The sequence below is a fragment of the Microtus pennsylvanicus genome, chromosome 22, assembly GCF_037038515.1.
Source record: "Microtus pennsylvanicus isolate mMicPen1 chromosome 22, mMicPen1.hap1, whole genome shotgun sequence".
Taxonomy (NCBI): domain Eukaryota; kingdom Metazoa; phylum Chordata; class Mammalia; order Rodentia; family Cricetidae; genus Microtus; species Microtus pennsylvanicus.
The window spans coordinates 12,867,739-12,892,745 of record NC_134600.1 but is presented as its reverse complement, the minus strand read 5'-3'; the positions used below and the strand labels follow the sequence as shown (position 1 = coordinate 12,892,745).

Below are 25,007 nucleotides of genomic sequence, written 5' to 3'. Positions count from 1 at the left end.
GCCTAGCTAGCTTATGCCCCAAAATAACAACACACAAATGGTATAAATTAAAACACGGCTTGGCCCATTATATCTAGCCTCTTCCAAACTAATTCTCACGTATTAATTTAGCCCATTTCTAATCTGTGTAGCAGCAAGAGGTGCACTTACCAGGAAAGATTCAGCATGTCTGCCCTAGTGGCAGGCTGCATCGCATTTTCCCTGGACAGGAGAGGAAATGACGTCTGCTTCACTTCCCTCTCCCTCCCGGCATTCTGTTCTGTCTACTTCAGCCACCTAAGGGCTGGCCTATCAAATGGGCAAGGCAGTTTCTAGATTAACCAATGACCTTCCTCCACCTACCACAAATTCATTAATATCTTTACAGTAGGTGCTATATTATGCCTTTCAAGAGTACAGGAGTTCTATTCTGTAAAGGCCTTACCACACTGATTTCACTCCTAAGGTTTCTTTCTAGCATGCATTCTTTTATGAATGTGAAGGCTGTTTTCATATTCAAATGTCTTAACACACTGATTGGATTCATAGGGTTTCTATCCAGTATGTGATCTTTTATGCCTTTGAAGTTGACTATGATGTGCAAAGGCCTTGCCACACTGATTGCATTCATAGGGATTCTCTCCAGTGTGTATTGTTTTATGTATTTGAAGACCACGAAGTTGGGTAAATGCCTTACCACACTGATTACATTCATAGGGTTTCTCTCCAGTATGTGTTCTTTTATGCAATTGAAGATGACTATGACGTGCAAGGGCCTTACCACACTGATTACATTCATAGGGTTTCTCTCCAGTATGTGTTCTCTTATGCAATTGAAGATGACTATGACTTGCAAAGGCCTTACCACACTGATTACATTCTTAGGGTTTCTCTCCAGTATGTGTTCTTTTATGTTTTTGAAAAGCACTGTTGTCAGCAAAGGCCTTAGCACACTGATTACATTCATAGGGTTTCTCTCCAGTATGTGTTCTTTTATGTTTTTGAAGAGCACTGTTGTCAGCAAAGGCCTTAGCACACTGATTACATTCATAGGGTTTCTCTCCAGTATGTGTTCTTTTATGCAATTTAAGGGAACTATGACGTGCAAAGGCCTTACCACACTGATTACATTCATGGGGTTTCTCTCCAGTATGTGTTCTCTTATTCAATTGAAGATGACTATGATGTGCAAAGGCCTTACCACACTGATGACATTCATAGGGTTTCTCTCCAATATGTGTTCTTTTATGTTTTTGAAAAGCAGTGATGTCAGCAAAGGCCTTAGAACACTGATTACATACATAGGGTTTCTCTCCAGTATGTGTTCTTTTATGCACTTGAAGATGACTACGTTGTGCAAAGGCCTTACCACACTGATTACATTCATGGGGTTTCTCTCCAGTAGGTGTTCTCTTATGCACTTGAAGATGACTACGTTGTGCAAAGGCCTTACCACACTGATTACATTCATAGGGTTTCTCTCCAGTATGCTTTCTCTTATGCAATTGAAGATAACTATGATGTGCAAAGGCCTTACCACACTGATTACATTCATAGGGTTTCTCTCCAGTATGTGTTCTTTCATGTTTTTGAAGAGCACTGTTGTCAGCAAAGGCCTTAGCACACTGATTACATTCATAGGGTTTCTCTCCAGTATGTGTTCTTTTATGTTTTTGAAGAGCACTGTTCTCAGCAAAGGCCTTAGCACACTGATTACATTCATAGGGTTTCTCTCCAGTATGTGTTCTTTTATGTTTTTGAAAAGCACTGTTGTCAGCAAAGGCCTTAGAACACTGATTACATACATAGGGTTTCTCTCCAGTATGTGTTCTTTTATGCACTTGAAGATAACTACGCTGTGCAAAGGCCTTACCACACTGATTACATTCATAGGGTTTCTCTCCAGTATGTGTTCTCTTATGCAATTGAAGATGACTATGATGTGCAAAGGCCTTACCACACTGATTACATTCATAGGGTTTCTCTGCAGTATGTGTTCTTTTATGTTTTTGAAGAGCACTGTTCTCAGCAAAGGCCTTAGCACACTGATTACATTCATAGGGTTTCTCTCCAGTATGTGTTCCTTTATGAGTTTGAAGAACACTGTATTGAGTAAAGTCTTTACCACACTGATTATATTCATAGGGTTTCTCTCCAGTATGTGTTCTTTTATGCCTTTGAAGATGATTGTGAGGAAGAAAGGTTTTATCACATTGGTTAATTTTCAAGCATTTTTCTCCGGTACGTGTTTTTTCATTCCTTAGAAGATGAGTGTTATAACACAAGGCTTTAGCACAGTGAGAATATACGGAAAACGCCGCTCCAGTTTGATTTCTTTCAATCCTGCAAGGATAATTTACGCATGTAAAAGTTTCACCACATTCAATGGACTGTGACACCTCATATCTATAGGAATTAACTTCATATTTTTCCCAATTGTAAAAAGGAATCAAACATTATGGTTCTATATCTTTGTTTTAAATCATGTTTTGTTCACCCATTAGGGGTCATTTTGCATCTCAAAAAATATTTGTGATGATAATTTCCTTTGTGCCATGGTTTACCTTTTCATCTATACCTATATTTTTCTATTAAATTTTTTACATTTTTGAAGAGATCTGCATACACTGAGTGCTTTACCAACTTTACTACATTTATAAATTTTACTATATCGTGAATCATTATACATTTGCTAAGTGAACTAAGACACCTAAAAGTATTTGCACAGACCTAGAACTCATCGTGGTTTTTTCATAATGTATGTTTAAGTATTAACAATGATGGTAGAAAATGAATTAACTTTGTATTCTTGTATCAAATTCAACAAGTATATTCTACATAGGAACTACATTTTATCTTCTTAATTGTTCTTAAGGAGAGGAATGCTAAATATTTGCATATCCCTATGCTCATACTCTTGTGTCAAGAGTAACATATGATATATATAGGAAAGGAAGAATAGTCAATAAAAGATTTCCACATTGAATCCTCACGGTTTGACTTTCTGTTCCTCAGAGACTTGTGGTATAGATATTAAGGTTTCTCCACAACACCTGCCCGCTTGATCCTTGACTCCAACAGCTGCATTCATTAAACTTAACACAGTCACAAAAACTATATGAGTAATACAAGACGTACTTACCATGGGCTATTGATTTAGTAGAAAGGTTTGCAGCTATATTCATCATCACTGAAATGTGTATACATTTTCTGTCATGAGTAACAAGAAACAAATGGACTGGCAGATGTATAATATAGCTCTCATGTTTAATGCTAATATCTGTTTAGTCATTGCTTCCCAGAATTTTTCTTAAATGCATGCCTTGCAAATGCAATTCATATATAGGAAATTGAGCTATATGGATTTGTGAGAATTTATTAACCATCAATTCATTTAAAGCTGTGCTTATTTACACTGTTGCTTTGTTTAAAAGTGTCATAACACATTACAAACTCATCAGAGGCACATTGTTATAAACTTGCATAAGAAAATTACCTTACATGCCTTCTACACCATTGACGATGTTTTTCAGTGTTATGGTCTTCCCAAATGTATCCTAAAATATAGTACCAGAATATGTATGTTATATTATTTAACATTGTGAAATAATTAGCTTATTATCCTAAGAACTATGACTGTGTTATTCACCTAATTCTCCTTCTTTCTAAATCAAATTACAGAACAACAACATAAACCAAGGAAGAGTTGTCTCCATATTTTGAAACATGAAAGAAATTTATTTTTACCGATAGTAGTGAGGTTCCTGTAGGTCTCGAGCATCACATCTTTGTAGAGATTCTTCTGGGAAGCATCCAGCAAATCCCACTCTTCCTTACTGAAGTTGATATGCACATCATCATAGGTCACTGCCTTCAAAAATATACCACACTTGTGTACAATGTAAGCATGACAGTGGCAACATTGGAATGCATACTTCTTTGAAAGTACAGTTGTATGATGCTGGTGTTATCCACTCTTATTCCATGACATAGACAGTCACTTTAGAATGAAATTTAAAAGGAGAGTCAATTCTTTTATTTCTGTACCCTTTGTACCACCTTATAAGAGAAATATCTATTCATAGGGAGAGAAAAACAGAAAAGATCAACGGTACATTGTATGCATGAGAATATTGTACAAAAAAAACTACTGACTACAGAAAGGAAGAAAAGATGGACAAACTGGGTGTATTGAAGTATTGTGCCTTTAACCACAACACTCAGAAAACAGAGGTGGCAATATTTTCTCTGAGTTGAATGCCAGTCAAGTCTAAGCAATCAGGTCCAGGAGAGGTGGAAATAAACATTGAGGCCCTGTTTCCATTGCAAACTGGAATGAAACAAACAATGGGATAAAAAGAACTGCAAGACTTTTATTGAACTTTCCACAAAGAATTGTTTTCACTCCAGTTAATGACTCAGAATACTCAGGCAGTATTAATGCTATGAACACATGGCATCTTGGCAATCAGAGTGATGCCCTCTGTCAATTTTTAAAATTCAAGAAATTATGAAGCTCAGCATAGCAGCATATACTTGACATAAAAAAATACCTACATTCTAGCACCATCATCCAATAACATAAAAACAAATAGAGCCAGGAATGATGCCTCCCTTTAGTTACAGGAATTGAGAGCCACACAGTTACTCAGATAAGCAAACGAAACAATTAAAACAGCAGGTTACCTGAGGACTGAATAACAACTGTTTCTGCTATATTTTATGTGATTTAGAGATCGAGCCTATAATGATGTTAAAAGCATTTCAGTATAAGTAGGAAGCTGGCTGATTAATGTCAAGCACAACACAGTAGATTTATTTTATTTTATTTATTTTTTGGTTTTTCCAGACAGAGTTTCTCTGTGGCTTTGGAGCCTGTCCTGGAGCTAGCTAGGTAGACCAGGCTGGTCTCAAACTCACAGAGATCTGCCTGCCTCTGCCTCCCGAGTCCTGGGATTAAAGGTGTGCGCCACCATCGCCCAGTTAACACAATAGATTTAAATGTCAGGAAAATACTTGAGGGTATTGAGATTCATTGGATACAATGAGGAATTTCATATAGAAGGGCTTCTTCTCCTACTAAGGATCCACAGAAAATTGAAAGAAAACCACTATGGAGAGAAACTTGTTCAAATACATGATCTTTTCTGGGAGGTTGTTCATTCAGTCAGGTACATTGTGAACCCGGTTACTACTAGTTCATGGTCAACAATGGAAAAAAATGCATTTAGTCATTTCAATGATTCCCATTTAATGTTGCTTGAAGAAGGATGCTTTAAAGAAATACAACACCAGCTCAGAATTGAGAAATAAATGTATACTTATTTAGGGATGGATTCAAATCAGAATCTTATGCTTGAACAGAGATCAGAATCTGAATCACACAGCCAGAAAAGAGGCCAAACTCATGCTCTACATTGGCAAGTATAGAATAAGATGCCACGCCCCAATGGGCGGGAAACCACTGCCTGTAATTCTTTCTACAGCATCTCCCCCTTTTGTATAAATAAGAGAGTTCTAAGCCCAATACAAAATTATATACAATAAGAACAATATATTCAACAATTTTCCCATCCTAACTAGTTTAATTCTTGTTTAATAAATAATTTGGACAAGTCATGAGAGGAAAGTAACTACAACTATCTAGTTTTCAACCCCATTGAATCTGAGAAGGGAAATATTACTTGAGTAAGTAGGAAGTGCAATCAAGCAACTTTTCAAAATGTGCAACAGGGCTGGAGAGATGGCTCAGAGGTTAACAGCACTGACAGCTCTTCCAGAGGTCCTGAGTTCAATTCCCAGCAACCACATGGTGGCTCAGAGTCATCTATGGTGAGATCTGATTCCCTCTTCTGGCAAGCATACACGGAAGGAATGTTGTATACATAATAAATAAATAAATCTTTAAAAAAAACAAAATGTGCAACAAATTACAGAGATAACTGGCTACCTGGGCAATCATGCAAAGTCTCATTTGCAAAGTTGAAGGGACCAACTTTTGCAAAGACCTAGAATAACTGAAAGATCATTTTCAGAGAGAGGAAATTTTTCAAAACCATCTTACCCTGTCTTGTCAAGATTTAACAGACCTGTTTATCCATATTCAGACATCATCTATCTTTTCAGTAGTTGAGGCATGAGCATGTTTTTGCCCAAAAGACAGTTTTGCCAACAAAAAAACAAGCTCCAAGTGGAGTGCTTTCGGTGCTCAAATTTCTCTGGGGGAATAGATCCATGCTACCAGGAGCAATAGTGCCTCACTTCAAAAGAACTCTAAGTTAGTTAAATGCCATATTCTACAGTTCTTTGAAGTGGTTGAAGATTGCCTATCTATGCAGAATATAATCTCTACTTATCTAAAGAACCTGATTATTCTAACTATAAGTATGACAAACATAGATGACTATTTTTTTTTTTTTTGGTTTTTCGAGACAGGGTTTCTCTGTGGTTTTGGAGTCTGTCCTGGAACTAGCTCTGTAGACAAGGCTGGTCTAGAACTCACAGAGATCCGCCTGCCTCTGCCTCCCGAGTGCTGGGATTAAAGGCGTGCGCCACCACCGCCCGCCTAGATGACTATTGTTCTGCTATTTTTAATACCTATAATTAAAGACTAAGATTTCATAGGAGAATATTATACAATATTGCAACAAATGAGGACAATGACCTCAAAATGTAAACAATGTATAGTTATCTGGATCAGTGGTAGAAGTGTGCATTGCAATATGATAAATATGTATCAATGTATAAAATATTTTAAGGAGAGGTAGAAGCATGAATGCATATAATATTCAATATGACTTAACATTATATCAATATAAGGATCTATACAAATGGCTGGGCGGTGGTGTTGCACTCCCTTAATCCCAGCATTCAGGAGGCACAGTCAGGATGATCTCTGTGAGTTCGAGGCCAGCCTGCTCTAGAAGAGCTAGTTCCAGGACAGGAACCAAAAGCCACGGAAAAACCCTGTCTTGAAAAGTCAAAAAAAAAATCTATACAAATGCAATTGCCTATAAATTATACCTCACAAGCATTCACTCTATTACTCCCTATTATTAGTGTGTGTAAGCTCAGACTACTCTATTATTTCATCCAATTTTCCCATTTTTTTTAAAGAGATCCCCGAGCCTTTAAAATGTCCCTTCTAGTCGGGCAGTGGTGGCACACGCCTTTATTCCCAGCACTTGGGAGGCAGAGGCAGGTGGATCTCTGTGAGTTTGACACCAGCCTGGTCTACAAGAGCTAGTTCCAGGATAGGCTCCAAAATCACAGAGAAACCCTGTCTTGAAAAACCAAAAAAATAAAATTTCCCCTCCAACCCAAAATCCTATACCAATTATAACCAACCCTTCAATGATGTCCCTAACCCTGAGGACAAACTTTGTTGGGAGAGGAGAGGAAGTCTTTTAGAATTACTTCTAGCTGTCATGGGGGCGATGTTCTTTCTTTAGGATCCTGTGAAAGTAAAATGATGGTTAAGTTCCAAGATTACTGTCTGGTATAATTGCAAATAGTCTGACTATTTGGTAAGGTTTTTCTGAGCTTCCTATAAGAAGGTCAATCCAGAACATTGTAAAAAGGGTACCATTTCAGCTAAGATGGAACCATCTTGAGCATCTGGTACTCAAAACAGATCTTATGGTAGTGCTATTATCATCCTGATGTAATGATATCAAGCAATTTGACTTGTTGTGGGGCCCCATCTTCTTCCTGGAAATTTAAAAATTACTGCAGGAAAATACATTGTTCATCGTGGAAAACTTAAACATTACTTATATAGACATATACAGACATACATATTCCATGACATGTACAATAGACACAAAAATAGATATTAAGAGAAGTGAAAATTTTTCCTGATTTTAAAAGTAACTACTTATTTATACATTTAACATTGATATAGATATGGATGCTTCCTTTTGATACAAACTTGACATTATTTTTGTTACAACATACTGTCTATGATGTTATATTCTTACTCAAGATATTTTACCTAATACCATTCACTTAAACATGCAATGAAAATTTCTAGTCCTCAAAAGTTTTATCATAAACAAATTAGGATATAAAGTACTGCAGGTTAGTAGGTTCTTACTTAATATAATTGAAATTATACTCAAGTTAGCTTTGTTTTCAACATTATACAGAATTTTATTAGATTATTCAACTGAACATACTTTAGAGAAAATGTTTGCTGAAGTAACGCAAACTTTGTCTCCTTGGGGATTAAAAATTTACAAAATATTCTGAAAATATACAAAAAGGAGATTCTATTAATTATTTAGCATGTAAAATGCTTTTACAAAAATTTGAGCCCTAAATTTAAAAATTAGGAGAGATTATTTGTGGAATCTTAATAATTTTCTGAAATTGCTGCAAGGCATTTACCATCTATAGTCCACTATTTGGGTAAAAATTTCAAAACAGTAATTAGAACCAAACTATAAAGGGTGACAAAGATTTAAATAGTCAAAGAGAATTATCATCTAAAGCAGAGAAAAAAATTGGATTAGTGGAAATAAAATTATAGGACGCACATATGGATGGTTTGGATCTGAAGTTTGGTTACATTCAAGATATTTTTCTTGATACAGGGTTTCTCTGTAGCCTTGGAACATGTACTGGAACTAGCTCTTGTAGACCAGGCTGGCCTCAAACTCCACCTGCCTCTGCCATCCAAGTGCTGGGATTAAAGGCATGAGCCACCACCTCACGATCTTCATTTTAGACATTTTAACCTCTACGCATTCCCCTATAGGAATTTTACTGCAGAGGAAAAATATTATTTTATTTTATTTTTTCTTTATATTTATTTATTTATGTGCATTGGTGATTTGCCATGGGTGTTGGGTCCCCTGGAACTAGAATTATAGACAGTTGTGAGCTACCATATGGGTGCTAGGAATCGAACTCGGGACCTCTGGAAGAGCAGTCGGTGCTCTTAACCGCTGAGCCATCTCTCCAGCCCCCGAAAGATATAATTTTAAAATCAATATTTTTCGCACATAAACAGACAAAAAGCTATAAATTTATGTGGAAAAAATCTGAGTTGATATTAAAAAGAAAATTTAAAATTCATCTATTAGCAAGAATTGACCAAAGTTAAATCATAGACTGTTTTACTAATGTTAAAATTGAATCATAATGGACAGCAAGTAAACACTGGCAAAGTGCTTGCAGTAATTTCTTGGGAGAGATTAACAACAAATATCTCTTTTGCCAATATTAATAATCATAATGATCATCCTGAGTCATTTCAGACTTAAGGAAGCCTTTTGAGTTCAAGCATGCCTGCTGTACTTCTTCCAGTAAACTTAGGGCTGTGAATAACATCTGCGTTAGCCAAGAGAAAAAGCATTTTGCACAGCTGAAAGAGTGCATTTTTTCTATTAAGATTTGGGCTCGTGCAGGCCAGCCAAGGGTACTCCTTGTTAGTGATTAGAAGCTGCTTAGCTGAATCAGATAATGCACAGGTTTGAGCTGCCTCCAAGCACAGTGCAGGGAGGTGGGGAGCTGGCTGTACTGCTTTTTGATCTGCCATTTGGCTATATTTAGTATATATGCTGGCTGAGAAATAAACTCAGGCTGTTTTCTATTGACCTTTCTCCTCTAGGTCTAACCTATAATCCTGTCTTCATTTCTCTTAATCTAACTTTTCCTAAGCCTCAGCATCCCATCCAAGGGAAGCCCTAGGTGAATTTTGCTAGACTGATTAAATGGGGTATCCTGTCTCTGTAAGTCCTCAGACTGAATGCTGTTTCTACAAAGACTCAACCCTCAGCTCCTCTCTCGTACCACCTTATATTCCTCTCTCTGTCCAGACATGTCACTTCCTATCTGCAACTCCTTAGTGATAGGATTAAAGATATGAGACACCAGCATTTGACTCTACAACAAACTAGTGTGACTACTGGGATTAAAGGTGTGTGTCAGACTTGCCTGTGGTGTAAGGCTGGCCATGGCATCTGTTTTACATTATGATCATCAGGCAAGCTTTATCAGTAAAATATAAATGAAAAAATAAAATTAAATAATTAGAAGCAAGCATATGAGATCAAGAAGAGAAATGTAGAACTGTTTATCACCAAAGAGTATAAGAAATAGTCTGTGTACAAAATGGTGAAGGTCCATCATTTTCAAAGACAATGAATGATATGATGAAATTATAGTTCACAAAATCAGCAATATAGATGACACTATTGACAAAACAAATGACAAAGACAAATATATATACATATACATATATATGTTTCTTTTTTTTGTGGTTTTTCGAGCCAGCGTTTCTCTGGGGTTTGGAGCCTGTCCTGGAACTAGCTCTTGTAGACCAGGCTGGTCTCGAACTAGCAGAGATCCGCCTGCCTCTGCCCCCCGAGTGCTGGGATTAAAGGTGTGTGCCACCACTGCCCAGCTCCTGTTCTCTCCTTTACCAATAATAGAAAATGGGTTGACTGTTTCACCAAAATTTACAATATTCTCTTGATGTCTTCTGATGTTTTTACTTTACAGAAAATAGTTTTGATTACTGAAAGCATCTCATTCTCTTATGATAATAAAATGATGTCTGTTAGGATCACTACCATGTTGTTTCTTACAATTGGTGATTGAATCCAAGTCTGCACCACAGTGAGGAAATGAAATTTTTTTAAATGGAATTTCAAGAGAACAACTTTTTATAGAATCAGTGTACATGTAAAGCAACTTGCTTTACTCCATCTGCTCTATAAGTTCCAAGCACTTTTGAAAATAAGGTTACTGATATTTTTGTGTTTTTGTGCATGACGAGAATATCATACACACACACAGACACATACATACATATACACGCAAACAGGTGACATACAGAAAGGAAGGTTGCTGAATTGGAAATATTACAGATTTGTTAACTGTAGGCCCATATTTCTGTATGGTGTAGCAGCCAAGCATAAAAGCCATAGGCCTGGTATGAGCTGATCACATAGCTCAGCAGACAAGTTGTCTCTGCATAACAATAGCAAGAATGTATAGTTCCTCTCTTCTTTTGTTACAAATGTAGATTTCCTGAGGAGAGGTATTGGCTGAAACTGGTCATAATGTTTGGTGCCTATTTCTTGGTAATTTGGAGGAAGTCTTATAGAGATGCTAATTCATGGCCTGCTAGACAGCTAGCATACACTTAGGTGAGGACCTGACTAAAAGCCCATTCACCTGGTTGCCTAGGAGATAGCCTAATGTTGTTTTCCCACTCAATAATAAACAAAAAGAGATCTTCGAGAGATCTTGCCCTACAAGGATGACCCTGTAAATTGCGTCTGATCTTTCCTCGTGACTCCATTCCAGTCCAGTTAGGGAAAATAATTATCTGTGTTGGAACCACATGGGCTTCAAAAATTAACCTATCAACTAGCATGTAGGTATTTGAATTCAGGTCATCCACATAAAGAATATGTGTGGATCCACCTGCCCAGACACATAAAAGCTTTTATCCAGTAAGTCAAGTCTTTCTCAGATTAATAAAAACAAGAAAAACAAAACATAAAAAAGAAAAAGATGACTCTTATGAAGACGATCTATAAAAATTATGATTTTGTGTACGATAAGTTTTTACCATTAAATGAATACAAATAGCTTTGCCCAACAATTTATAACTGGACAACTGGTAATAAACCAATATTCACAGTGGAAACACTCAGAAAGCTCAAGGGATTATGTATTGATTATACCAACACTTAAGTAGCAAAGATTCAAACATGAAGATAGCAACAACTGGAAAACATAGAAATGCCAGGAAATGGAAAGAAGCAGGCATCAAAGATGAATAAAAGCAGTCTTTTAACATAAACTTTCCAAAAAACAATAAAGACCTGATAAAATTAGAAATTTTCTGAATAAAATTGATGAAGGTCCATTATTTTAAAGATAACTAATAATATATTTAGATTACAGTCAGATTACAGAAAAAGTAGTGTAAAAAATCATGTATGACTTCTATACTTTCCACAATTAAACATAAATAAAAAATGTGCACAATTTTTGTGAAAGCATTAAGGGGAAGGATATAAAAAGGCAAAAGGAGATGCAGAAATCTATAGTCAACTTTTAATCAAAAGACCAAAGAAAACTTAGGCAAGGAAAAGTGTGATCTTGAACAATGTTACCCAGCTACGTTTGATTGTATGTGTACAGAAATTAAATAAACACTGGGCTGGAGAGATGGCTCAGAGGTTAAGAGCACTGGCTGCTCTTCCAGAGGTCATGAGTTCAATTCCCAGCAACGACTTGGTGGCTCACAAATATCCATAATGAGATCTGGTGCCCTCCTATGGCATGTGGGCATACATGGAGGCAGAATGTTGTATGCATAATAAATAAATAAATCTTTAAAAAAAAAGAAATTAAATGAATACAAACTGCACAACTTTCAAAAAGTTATATCAAAGTAACACTTAAACTGTTGTTTCTGGCTGGGCGGTGGTGGCACATGCCTTTAATCCCAGCAATCTAGAGGCAGAGACAGGCGGATCTCTGTGAGTTTGAGGCCAGCATGGTCTAAAGAGCTTGTTCCAGAACAGGCTCCAAAGCCTCAGAGAAACCCTGTCTCGAAAAACCAACAAAAAAAAAAGAAAACAAAAAAACTGTTGTTTCTGACCTCCAATTATTGATATGTCTTCCAAAGACAGAAACCTCATGATATAGTTGATCTCTTTGCAAACAGAGGAGATCTCTTGTGATGGCTCTCCAGCCCCTTGTGTTTTCTTCTGATTTCAGATAAATGCTGCTCCACTGATGCCCAATCCCAAACAACCTAGAAAAATGATTTAAGGGGCAGTGGGGGAAGCAGGTGGTTGGAGATTCGTGCCTGAGCAGTGGGCCCGGGGACTTTGGGGAGCCTGAGAGGGAGAGAGCCAGGGGTGCAGGGGACCATGGGAACAACCTTCCCAAAGAGCACTGATCCTGTGCCCCCTCTCCAGGTTCTGGGCACACCTGGGGACTCCCTGGCAGCCAGAAGCAGGAAGAAGAGCCAGTACTACTTAAGGTGAACCCCAGGGATAGCATAATTGAGGGTCCAGACGTAGATGTGATCAAAGCTTCCGGGAGTCAGGGAGATAGAGGAAGAGGATGAGAAGTTAAACAAGCTACAAAATGAGGTAGAGAAGAAGATGAATAAGAATACAACCCCAAAATAAGAGTACAACCCCAGGCAATGCTGGCTCAGTGATCTCATCTCTTGAGGAGAAGATGGAGGCTGATACCAGTTCCATCTATGTTGGCAATGTGGACCATGGTGCAACAGCAGAAGAGCTGGAAGCTCACTTTCATGGATGTGGTTCAGCCAAACATGTTACTACAGTCTGTGCCAAATTCAGTGGTCTTGCCAAAGGGTTTGCCTATGTAGAATTCTTAGACAAAGAGTCAGCGAGGAATTCCCTAGCTTTAGATGATTCCCCATTTAGAGGGAGACAGATTAAGGTGATTCCCATCAGCACAACAGATGGGTTTCCAATGTGCCCAATACCGTGCATGAACTGCCAATTAGAGCAGCTCCCAGTCTTGATTCTGGGATAAAAAAAAAAGTTAAAAGAAAAGAAAGACAGAAGATGGAAAAATATTTTTTAAAAAAGATATACTGTGGAAGGGGGAGAATCCCATAACTAACTGAGGAGGGACCTACTCTGTGTAGTAGGCCAGGCCCAGGGACTGGGGCAGTGGTGACATGTTCCCTCTGGAGATTCAATATAGACACTTCTTCTTTGCTTTTTTTTTTGTTTTTACTTTTTTTTTATTTTTTTATTTTTTTTCGTCTCCTTTTTTTTCTTTTTTTGTTTTTCTTTTCCTTTTTTCCTTTTTTTCCTCTTTCTTTCCTTTTTTTATTTTCCTTTTTTCTTATTTTTTTTATTTTTTTGTTATCTTTTTTCTTTATTTTTTTTTCTTTTTTCTCTTTTCTAATATAGATACTTCTTAAATGTGCAACCTACTCCCTGTTTGCGTGATCCACCTCATTCTCTTTGGGCCTGCTCAAAGGTAGGTGGGCATGGGTGGTTGGAGGGCATTTTTTCAACCAGAGCTCTGGAAGGGCACCAATCTGTTCAGCTTGTTTCCTTCCCTCATTTTCTCCCTGCCTTTCGCAGACCCTGCCTGCCTTCTCCTGTCCTTTCAGGTCTAGTCAAAGTCTGCCTTTCTTTCCTAGGGGCTCCTGCTCCTCAAGATTTTCTGGTGAACTATTGTTTTCTTTTTTGTTTCTTTTTCTGTCTTCAGTGTCTTTCTTTGCAGGTTTTTGTAGCAGAAAGAACTCACTCCAGAGGATTCAGTGTGAATTACACTTTCCCTTGGAGAAATACACTACTTTGTTTTGGGAAGTTTTGCAGTGTATTTTTGTTGTTGTTGTTGTTGTTCAAGGAGGAGGAAGCTGAATTTTGTTTATTTTTTTAAACTCACTAAAAAGGAATGGGGTTTAGGCTGGGTGGTGGTGGCACACGCCTTTAATCCCAGCACTTGGGAGGCAGAGGCAGGTGGATCTCTGTGAGTTTAGACCAGCCTGGTGTACAAGAGCTAGTTCCAGTACAGGCTCCAAAACCAGAGAAACCCTGTCTCGAAAAACCAAAAAAAAAAGGGGGGGATGGGGTTTTTTTAAAAAACTGTGTCATGAATAAACTTGTTTATGAAAAGAAAGAAATATGATTTAAAATTTATTTTCTCCTACATGGATTATGGTCCAAGATGTGAATTATGCTCTATCTACCTGACCAACACAATGCAATCCTGAGAAATGTCTGCAGATCACAAACTCCTTTGTCCCCTGGAACTAAGCTTCACTGGATCACATGTTTGCAGCTAACGGCAGGATTACATTAAAAGCATTCTAATCATGCATCGCTAAAAGATCAATATCATCATTTCTTACCAGTTCCTAAACTATTTGTAATCTTTATAACACAAATCTGAAATTGGAATGCAATACTGACAACTTCTGGAATCTAGATCTTCAGTTTTCTAATCTCTCTTCCCACTGCACACCAAGAGCAGTGTCCATGTGTGTACTCTAGACAATCAGCATCATATCCTGAATTTCCAGAGTCTCCCCTGCCCCAACAAATTCATATACAGGGAGGCTCAGAGGATAAGGGCCACTGCCAACATGAACCACATGGACCAACATAACTACAGTCTTGTCATGATCAGTCCAAGTCATAGCAGAAATGACAGTTCAACAGATCTGAACACCCAATACTCACCACGGTATAGCTTGTGATCTTCCTTACTACTCCTTACAGCAGAGGCAGAAGAGAATCATGGAAAGAACCCACAAACTGTCTGCCACTAGTACTCCTGATTTCTAACCCTTACCAGAATTCCTCACAGGCTAGGGACACCCAGCTGAGCCTCATAATATGAGCAGCTCCTCTATCAGAGATCAAATGACTCAGACAGAAGAGTCTTTCCAGTTCTGCCCTCCCAGCCCAGCAGACAGGGACCTAGTTTAGAGAGACTGTATTTAGTACACCTTATTCTACTCTCCTACACCACATCCTGTTTCTCATCCAAAGCACAGGGTCCTTTCTGTGCACATTCCATTGTACACTCACTTTCCAGTCCAGCCATCCCAATGCCTCAGAGATGGCAAATCCTGCAGACAAACACAGGTCACATTCATAAAGTAATCACTGTTCCTGTGTAACTGTGTTTATTTTATAACTGTTGTTAGACAAAAACAGACCATGAATTAGAAAACAATCAGGATCATGTTAGGGCTTGGAGGGAGCAAAGACAATGTGAATATGTTGTGCTTTTAATTTCAAAAATTATTTTGAAAAGTTGAAACAGGCTTTATGACCCTGTGCTCCAGAGACTAGGGATTTGTATTAGAGCACAATATATATTTCTCATGTATTTTCCCTAAAGATGAAGATCTTATTCCAGAAAAGTAATGGTCCTGTTAAGCAGGGACACAACATTTTACCCAGATCATCTATTTTGGAGAAACTACTGAAATATCACACATTAGGTTTCAAGATAAGGTCAGTCCATACCCAGATTGCCATTGTCTGTGGACTGCAAACAATGGTCAATCAGGATAATAATACAGCATCACAACTGACTAACTGATTCCACATAAGTAATCTCCATTGAAGGAGGAAAGCTCTTACCCTCAGGGGAACCTCTCAGTTCCTGTACTCTATCTCCAACAGCTTCAAAGTTGGTCAATGAGTTCAATTATTATACCAATCCCTCTTTATTTCTAAGTACACAGTAAAAGTCAGAAAGTTCAACAGACACTCATTAACTGCTCTATTTTTCTTTCTAACTGACTAGTGAAGGACAAACCTGGAAGGAGTTGCAGGACTGTCGTCCCAGAACTGGGCAGCAGAGGCAGAATTAGGTGTTCAAAATAATTCTCAATTTTTTTTTTCGAGACAGGGTTTTTCTGTATATTTGGTGACTGTCCTGGAACTAGCTCTTGTAGACCAGGCTGGCCTTGAAGTACCAGAGATCCACCTGCCTCTGCCTCCCGAGGGCTGGGATTAAAGGTTTGCGCCACCACAGCCCGGCAAAATAATTCTCAATTACACAGCATGAGGCAGGCCTAAAGTATAGGAGAAATCAACTTAACTTGAAAGGAATGAAATGAAACTATTAATTACTTAGAAACATTGCATAGATGTTGGAGAGATGGCTCAGTGGTTAAGAGCATTGCCTTCTCTTCCAAAGGTCCTGAGTTCAATTCCCAGCAACCACATGGTGTCTCACAACCATCTGTAATAAGGCCTGCAGACATACACAGACAGAATATTGTATACATAATAAATAAATATTTAAAAAAGAAAGAAAGAAACATTGGATAACAGAAAACAATAGAGATAAGAGCAGCAATACACTTAAAGAAAGTATTTGAACCAGCGGTGGTGGCCTTTAATCCCAGCATTCAGGAGGCAGAGGCAGGCGGATGTCTGTGAGTCTAAGGCTAGCCTGGTCTACAAGAGCTAGTACCAGGACAGGAACCAAAAGTTACGGAGATCCCGAATTTCCTGAGAAACCGAAACACTGACTGATGAAGAAAGTATGGAATATATACACACTAGAGTACTACGCTGCAGTAAAAAACAATGACTTCTCGAATTTTGCATGCAAATGGATGGAAATAGAAGACACTATCCTGAGTGAGGTATCCCAGACCCAAAAAGATGAACATGGGATGTACTCACTCATAAATGGTTTCTAGCCATAAATAGGGGTCACGAGTCTACAATAGGTGTACCTAATGAAGCTAAGTAAGAAGAACCTTCATCTGGTGATGGATGGAGATAGAGACAAGGACCCAAACTGGAGCACAGGACTGAGCTCCCAAGGTCCCAATGAGGAGCAGAAGGAGGGAGAACATGAGCAAAGAAGTCGGGACTACGAGGGGTGCACCCACCCACTGAGACAGTGGAGCTGATCTACTGGGAGCTCACCAAGGCCAGCTGGACTGTGACCGAAAAAGCATGGGATAAAACTGGACTCTCTGAACATGGCGAACAATGGGGGCTGATGAGAAGCCAAGGACAATGGCACACGGTTTTGAACCTATGCAATGTGCTGGCTTGGTGGGAGCCTAGCCAGTTTGGATGTTCACCTTCCTAGATATGGACAGAGGGGGGAGGACCTAGGACTTACCACAGGGCAGGGAACCCTGACTGCTCTTTGGACTGGAAAGGGAGGGGGAGAGGAGTGGGGAGAAGGGGAGAGGGGTGGGAGGAGGGGGAGAAGAGTGGGAGGAGGGGGAGGGAAATGGGAGGCTGTGGAAATTTGTTTTTTTTTTTATTCTCCTTTTACCAATAAAAAAAAAGTTACGGAGAAACCCTGTCTTAAAAATCCAAAAAAAAAAAAAAAGAAAGAAAAAGAAAAAAAAAGAAAGTATTTGAAACTGATACAAAAAAGTGATTTTTAAAGTGATGATAATAATGCACTTTTAAATGGGCAGTGTGACTCAGGCCTCTAATCCCAGCACTCAGGAGGCAGAAGCAGGCAGATCATTGTTAGTTTGAGGCCAACCTTGTATACAAGAGCTAGAGCTAGGACAGGCTCCAAAACTACAAGGAAAACCTTTCTCAAAAGACCAAAAAAAGGTGCACTTTTAAGATTAAATAAAATTTTCTATATTGACTTTAAAAAAGCGTACGCCCTTCCCGCGGAAAAGGGATGTCATTAACAAGAGATAGGTTGATGGTGCCAATATATATATGTTGACTTCTGAGATCTGTAACCTGACACATAGAGTTAGGAAACGGCCTGTTTCTCAAATCTCCAAGTCGACATAACTCTGTCAAGCAAGATTGATCATATTTCTAACCAAATTGAATTTCTTACCAAATTACAGATTGAATACAATGCTCATCAAAATCCCAGAAAAATTCTTCAAAGACTTTAAAAGAATGGTATTCAAATTCATATGAAAAAAAAAACAAAAAAAAACAGGAAAGCCAAAACAATCCTATACAATAAAAGAACTTCTGGAAGCATCACAATCCCTGACTTCAATCATTACTATAGAGCTACAGTACTGAAAACAGCCTGGTATTGGCGTAAGAACAAACAGGAGGAACAATGGAATTGAATAGAAGACATGGATATCAATCCACACATCTTCGAACACCTGATTTTTGACAGGGAACCAAAAAAATATCAAATGGAAAAAAAAGAAAGCATATTTAACAAGTGGTGCTGGCATAACTCGATATCAACATGTAGAAAAATGAAAATAGACCCATATCTATTACCATGCACAAAACTCAAGTCCAAATGGATCAAAGAACTCAACATGAAGCCAGCCATACTGAAACTTATAGAAGAGAAAGTGGGAAGTACACTTGAAGGCATTGGCACAGGCAACCACTTCCTAAATATAACCCCAGCAGCACAGACACTGAGAGAAACAATTAAATGGGACCTCTTGAAACAGAAAAGCTTCTGTAAAGCAAAGGACATGGTCAACAAGACAAAATGACAGCCTACAGAATAGGAAAAGATCATCACTAACCCCACATCAGACAGAGGTCTAATCTTTAAAATATACAAGGAACTCAAGAAATTGGACATCAAAAGAACACATCATTCAATAAAAATGGAGTAAAGACCTAAACAGAGAACTCAACAGAGGAATCTAAAATGGCTGAAAGATACTTAAGGAAATATTCAATATCATTAGTCATCAGAGAAATGCAAATCTAAACAACTCTGAGATTATAACTGACACCTGAATATATGGCCAAGATCAAAAATACTGATGACAACTTACGCTGTAGAGGTTGTGGGGAAAAGGGAACATTTCTGCATTGCTGGTATGAATGCAAGCTGATACAGCCCCTTTACATGTCAGTGTGGCGATTTCTCAGAAAATTAGGAAACTACCTTTCTCAAGACCCAGTAATACCATTTTGGGGTATATATCCAAAGGATGCTCAATCGTGCCACAAGGACATGTGCTCAACTATGTTCATAGCAGCTTTGTTTGTCCTAGCCAGAACCTGGAAACAACCTAAATGCTGCTCAACTGAAGAATGGATAAGAAAAATGTGGTACATTTACACCATGGAGTGCTACACAGCAGAAAAAATGATGACATCTTGAATTTTGCAGGGAAATTGATAGAACTTGCAAACATTATTTTGCATGAGGTAACCCAAACCCAAAAAGACAATTATCTCATGTACTCACTCATAAGTGGTTTTAAAGCACAAAGCCAAGAAAGCCAGCCTACAGACCACAAATCCCAGATCTTAGACAAAAATGAGGATGCTAAGAGAGACTTACAGAGCTCTAATCTACATGGGAAGTATAAAGTATAAAAAGACAAGATATCCTGAGTAATATGGGTGCATGCAGACCATGGGAGAGGGTTGAATAGGGGAGTGGAGAGGCAGGGAGTGAAGAAAAGAAAATTGTAGAGCTCAATAAATACCAATAAAAAAAATCGATCATATCTGCAGAGGATAGTTGTCTAATTGCAAATTCAATGTTCCTTCAGTCAAGATAACCTTCCTAATCTGGACACCCACACAATCTGCTCTGTGTTCATTCACATGACATTAATTTACACATGCTGGGCAATTACAAACCACTCCTGCTACCACAGTCAGGCCCTTTTTCATAGTGGTGGCTGCAACAGCTGATTGCCTATGCTGTGCCCCCTGCAGTGCACACAATAATCTATTCTTCCTATTGTGGTCTGAGGACAGAAGAAATGCTCCATATGCAAATCCTTTTCCTGGGACTGCATTGGGCAGTCAACTACATGCCTCAAATGTATTATTGTATTTTATTTTATTGGTTTTTTTTTTGAGACAAGGTATCTCTGTAGCTTTGGTGACTGTCCTGGAACTGGCTCTTGTAGACCAGCCTGGCTTCAAACTCACAGAGATCTGCATGCATCTGCCTCCTGAGTGCTTGGATTAAAGTCATGCATCATCACTGCCCAGCAAATACATAATTTTAATACTGTGAAATGATACAGTCACTTAAGAACTTTGAGGGTGTAATATAGAGGACACTCAGGGATGCCTAGGAAAGCAACAAACAGGGACCAAGGCCACCTGAGTCAACATAACAGAAGTTGTATCAGAAGCAATATTTCTATCAGGACAGAAATGCAGCTCTTCTAGAATTAATATGCCTTCCCTCTGAGAAATCACATCACACACTTAGGAGATTAATAAAGAAAAGTATGTTTAATGATGTTATGCATTGATCTCTATCCAATGCTCAAGGGACCGAGGTTAGATAGATTTTTGCATTCATTATATGCTGTTAGTCATAAGTATCCCTTAGGATAATGGTACAGGCAACATGCCAGCCTAAATATATAGGCAAAAATATTCTCAGGATATTTTCTTAAGTATGCCCGTGACCTTTTACAGCAGGTCATTCTTCACTGACAGGGTTCTAAGGTGAAGATCACAAGGGAAGAGAAAGACTGGACTGGACAAGTCAAAGATAAAAAAGATAGGGTGGAGAGGTGTTGCGGAAGATATGTGCAGCCTAGTAAGCTTCCTAAGAAAAATAGCGTCTTAGCTGAGCAATGGTGGGACGTGCCGTTAATCCCAGCCAGCAGATCTCTGTGAGTTCAAGGCCAGCCTAGTCTATAAAAGTTTGTTCCAGGACTGGCTTAAAAGCTACGGGGAAATTTGAAAAACCAAAAAAAAAAAAGAGAAAAGAAAAATAGCATCTTGCCAGGTGGTGGTGGTTTATACCTTTAAACCCAAGACACAGGGAGAAGAACCCTGTGCCTCTCTGTGAGTTCAAAGCCAGCCTGGTCTGTTACTTCCTAGGGGGAAATGAAATAATTACATGAAATCAGCAGAAACTATGATGCAATGAGACAAATTTAGGGAGAGGCTAGTCCAACAATTCTACACAAAGGGTATACAGGGTATTTTGAAATCTTTGCTACGTCCAGAATGGCCTTGGTACTGAGAACCATAGCTCCATATGGTGGGAAAGGTGGAGTTGTCAAGAACTGAGTCAACCCCTCCAAAAAGGCCTGGGCACCAGACCATTATGGGCTCTCCAATGCACAGTGCTGGTTTTAGAAAGAGCTCTCTTTTAGCATCAATACTTCAGGTCCTTACGGAAACTCACAGGCTTATGTCCCAGTCTGTTACTAGGTCAGCAAGAATGTCCCTCCTCCCTGCCTGAGGTCCTAAAGGAAAGCCTTGATTGATCAGGCGAGTCATTCACACAACAGTGTTTTACATTTCAAATATACGTAACCGGTAATATTGCTCTTCTGACAGAACTATGCCTCTCTCAAAAAGAAAACTGGAACTTTATGGCATGCCAGGTCTTAAGGTTGGTTGTGACGTGTAATGTCTCCTTGAGCAGCTTGTTAACAGGTCTATTCTTTGATATTTGGGTGGGTCTAATGATATTTTTTTTTTATTTTTCAAGACAGGGTTAATCTGTGACTTTGGAGCCTGTTCTGGAACTAGCTCTTATAGATCAGGCTGGCCTTGAGCTCACAGAAAGCCACCGGCCTCTGCCTCAAGAGTATTGGAATTAAAGGTGTGCACCACAACCACCCAGCAGTGACTTTTTATTTTTAACTCAGTGGTGGCTTCTTTGAAATGGTTTGGAGTCAAATATCTGGACAATCCTGATAAACAATGTATACCTGGGCATTCTAATCTCTACCAGCCCTCATTAGCATAGACTCACAGTTTGGCTGTTTAGACGCATTTCTCCCTCTGATAAATTCTACTTTGTGAGACTTAATTATTTTTTAAGCGTTGGTCAATCTATTGTATCACCAATTCTACTCTTCTACATTATGACAAGTAGTGGAGAGCTACACGACATGTGAGATGCCTTTGATAACGTCCACAAATTTAAATATAAATTCAGATTATATTTAAAGCTTAAATGCAAAGTGCTCGATATTGAGAAGATACTGGAGAAACGAGGCTTCTCTGAGTTTGGCAACTTGTTTCCGTGAATGCAGGAACCCTGTTGAAGTTGACTAGGAAAGTGTTTGTACACGCACCTTCCTGCTCCCAATACTCTAAGCAGATGAAGCCACAGAGCAAAGTTATTCAGAGGCCTGCCCCTAGGTCCAGGAGTTAGCAGGGACCATGAGGGACTTCACAATACAGGCAATATGGCGGCGGGTTCCCACCCAGACCCATGGAGGTAACAACATAGTGTTTTCCGCACCTCGCCCTCTGCTCCTCCCCATCAGGAGACAGCGTTCCCTCACTCACCATGTTGTGCTTCTTCATTTTCCCAAAGTTTTCAGCTCATCATCTCCTTGCAACAGCAACTGCACCCTAGAACAGGAATCCACTGGCGCCAGCTCCTCTTCAAAGCCAAGACTGAAGGAGGCTGCCAGGAAGAGACCTGCACTGCTTCTGACTGGCAGGTCATTTGGAGTGCTGATTGGCTAGTGAGTCCTGAGTCACTAGAGCACCACCAATAGGGGTACAGTGTGCTTAAAGAGACAGAATACTGGCTCCTGTCCATTCCACTCACCCCAACAGAGAACTTCTCCAGATCTGAGAATACATGTATTTTAATAGCACTTGCCCCTGGCTACTAAAGCAATCAATGTCATCTTCTTGCACTCCTAGGAACTTCCCTTTTTTTTCCAGCACACTGCGTGACTTGTAGGGTGCACTGCGCTAGGCGGATGGAGGAATTTCCTGTCCCACAGATATAAGGATGCCTAGAATACTAACAACTAAAAAGTGTTTTAAAGTTACAAAATGAAATATTTGTTCTGTGCCTCATGCTGAGGTCAGATGAACTGAATGTACTTTTTACATGGCTTTCACAGGGATTTTACACAACAGGAAACAGAAAAGCAGGAACCAGATCTAAATCCAGATGATTGGTTTTTCCCCCATCAGAAAGCTGGATGATGACTCCATTGTTTATGGGCTTTATTCCTGAAATTCGAAGCAAACTCCAGGCAAATGAATAATAATAAAAAGGGTAGTGTTCATGGAAATTTGAATATGTAGAGAATAATGGAGCTAGAAAGAATGTCTTCATGAGCACTATTCTTTGCCAGCACTTCTTCCGCTATAGTCAGGTGAATAAAATATACAGCTGCAGTATTTAAGATGCTCTACATGACCAGGACAGGTAGAATGATTCTCACCATGGATGTAAAAAGTAGGCTTATTAGAATGTCTCACAAGCTGTGGTCCACGTAATTTATGAACAGCTGCATACCAATGGCAATTGAAGAATCCAATAGCTTGCTTCTCAGCCTTTTGTCTAAGATAAAGAGAAGAATCCAGTAGTTGTTCTGCCCACAAGGATCTGTGACTCAGCTGGTTTTAAGTATTCACCAAAATTACAATGACTAATGCTAGTAAAAGGATGAGTTTGGTATCCAGTGCCAGAGCACAGAAGCAAAAAAAAAAGATATTTCTTCTTCAAAATACTTTATACATGACTGCTGCTGCCAGAATGTAAGATGCTGATTAAAGTTGGGTCATTGGGCTGGAGAGATGGCTCAGTGGTTAAGAGCGTTGCCTGCTCTTCCAAAGGTCCTGAGTTCAATTCCCAGCAACCACATGTTGGCTCACAACAATCTGTAATGAGGTCTGGTGCCCTGTTCTGGCCTGCAGACATACATGCAGACAGAATACTGTGTACATAACAAAAATAAATAATAAATAAATAAATAAATAAATGAAGTTGGGTCATAGTCTTTGATTCAGTTTTTTGGTTTTTTGTTTGTTGTTTTTTTTTTGTGACTTCAAGACAGGATTTTTCTGTGTATTTGCAGAACACATTCTATAGTCTAGACTGGTCTCAAATGTAGAAAATCCCACTACCTCTGCTCATGAGTGATGGTGTTAAAACTGTTCACAGACATGGGTGGGAGAGATGGCTCACTGGTTAAGTGTGCACAAACACCAATCAGCTTAAGGTGGGTCCTATCATCTCAAATTATACAGATTAATTGAGGATTTTCTCATTTCAAAAACCTTAAAGTAAAATCTCTCTCAGAGATAATCAATTCTTTGTGTATCAGATGATCCTAGAGGTAGTCAGTTTTGACAACCCAAAACAGCTATTTAGACAGCCAAGACAGAAGAAATGATAAAAAAAAAATCTTGCCTGCAGGAGCCACAAAGATCATGAGAATTGTTTACCTAACAGTGTTTTTCCTCAACAAATAAAACATGGAGATTTTACGTAGGGAGTCTGAACATGCTCATGCAATGTTCTCCCTTTGTTAAGCATGCTCAGTTAGCAAATCCATATCTAACCACAATCACAATGTAAACGCAGAGATATTTAGGGACATTCTTACCTCAAAATCATGTAGGAACAAAAGTAAATTAGACAAATGACGGAAAGAAATGCCTCTGGCATGTTCATACTGTACCATAAGGTCTTAGTTGAAATTCAAGTAGATGACACTGTGGAAAGTCGACTATCAATCCTGATGCTAATTCTAAAAGTTAACTTTACCAACACCATAATTTTCACAAACACAAAAGATAGAGAACACAAAACCAGAAAATGTCAAGGAAAAGTAATCTAACAGCCCTCTATACAGTGCTTCT

The 25,007-nt window shown here is 38.8% G+C and overlaps 1 protein-coding gene across 1 annotated transcript in view; it reads right to left on the bottom strand.

Annotated features, from left to right (window-relative positions):
* Nucleotides 1-852: 852 nt before the first annotated feature.
* The window catches only part of LOC142839955 (uncharacterized), a 44,996-nt gene continuing 20,841 nt past the window's right edge, over nt 853-25,007 (bottom strand). The window contains 2 exon segments of the mRNA XM_075956391.1: nt 853-878; nt 881-2,154. Coding sequence (XP_075812506.1) covers nt 853-878; nt 881-2,154 — 1,300 coding nt within the window.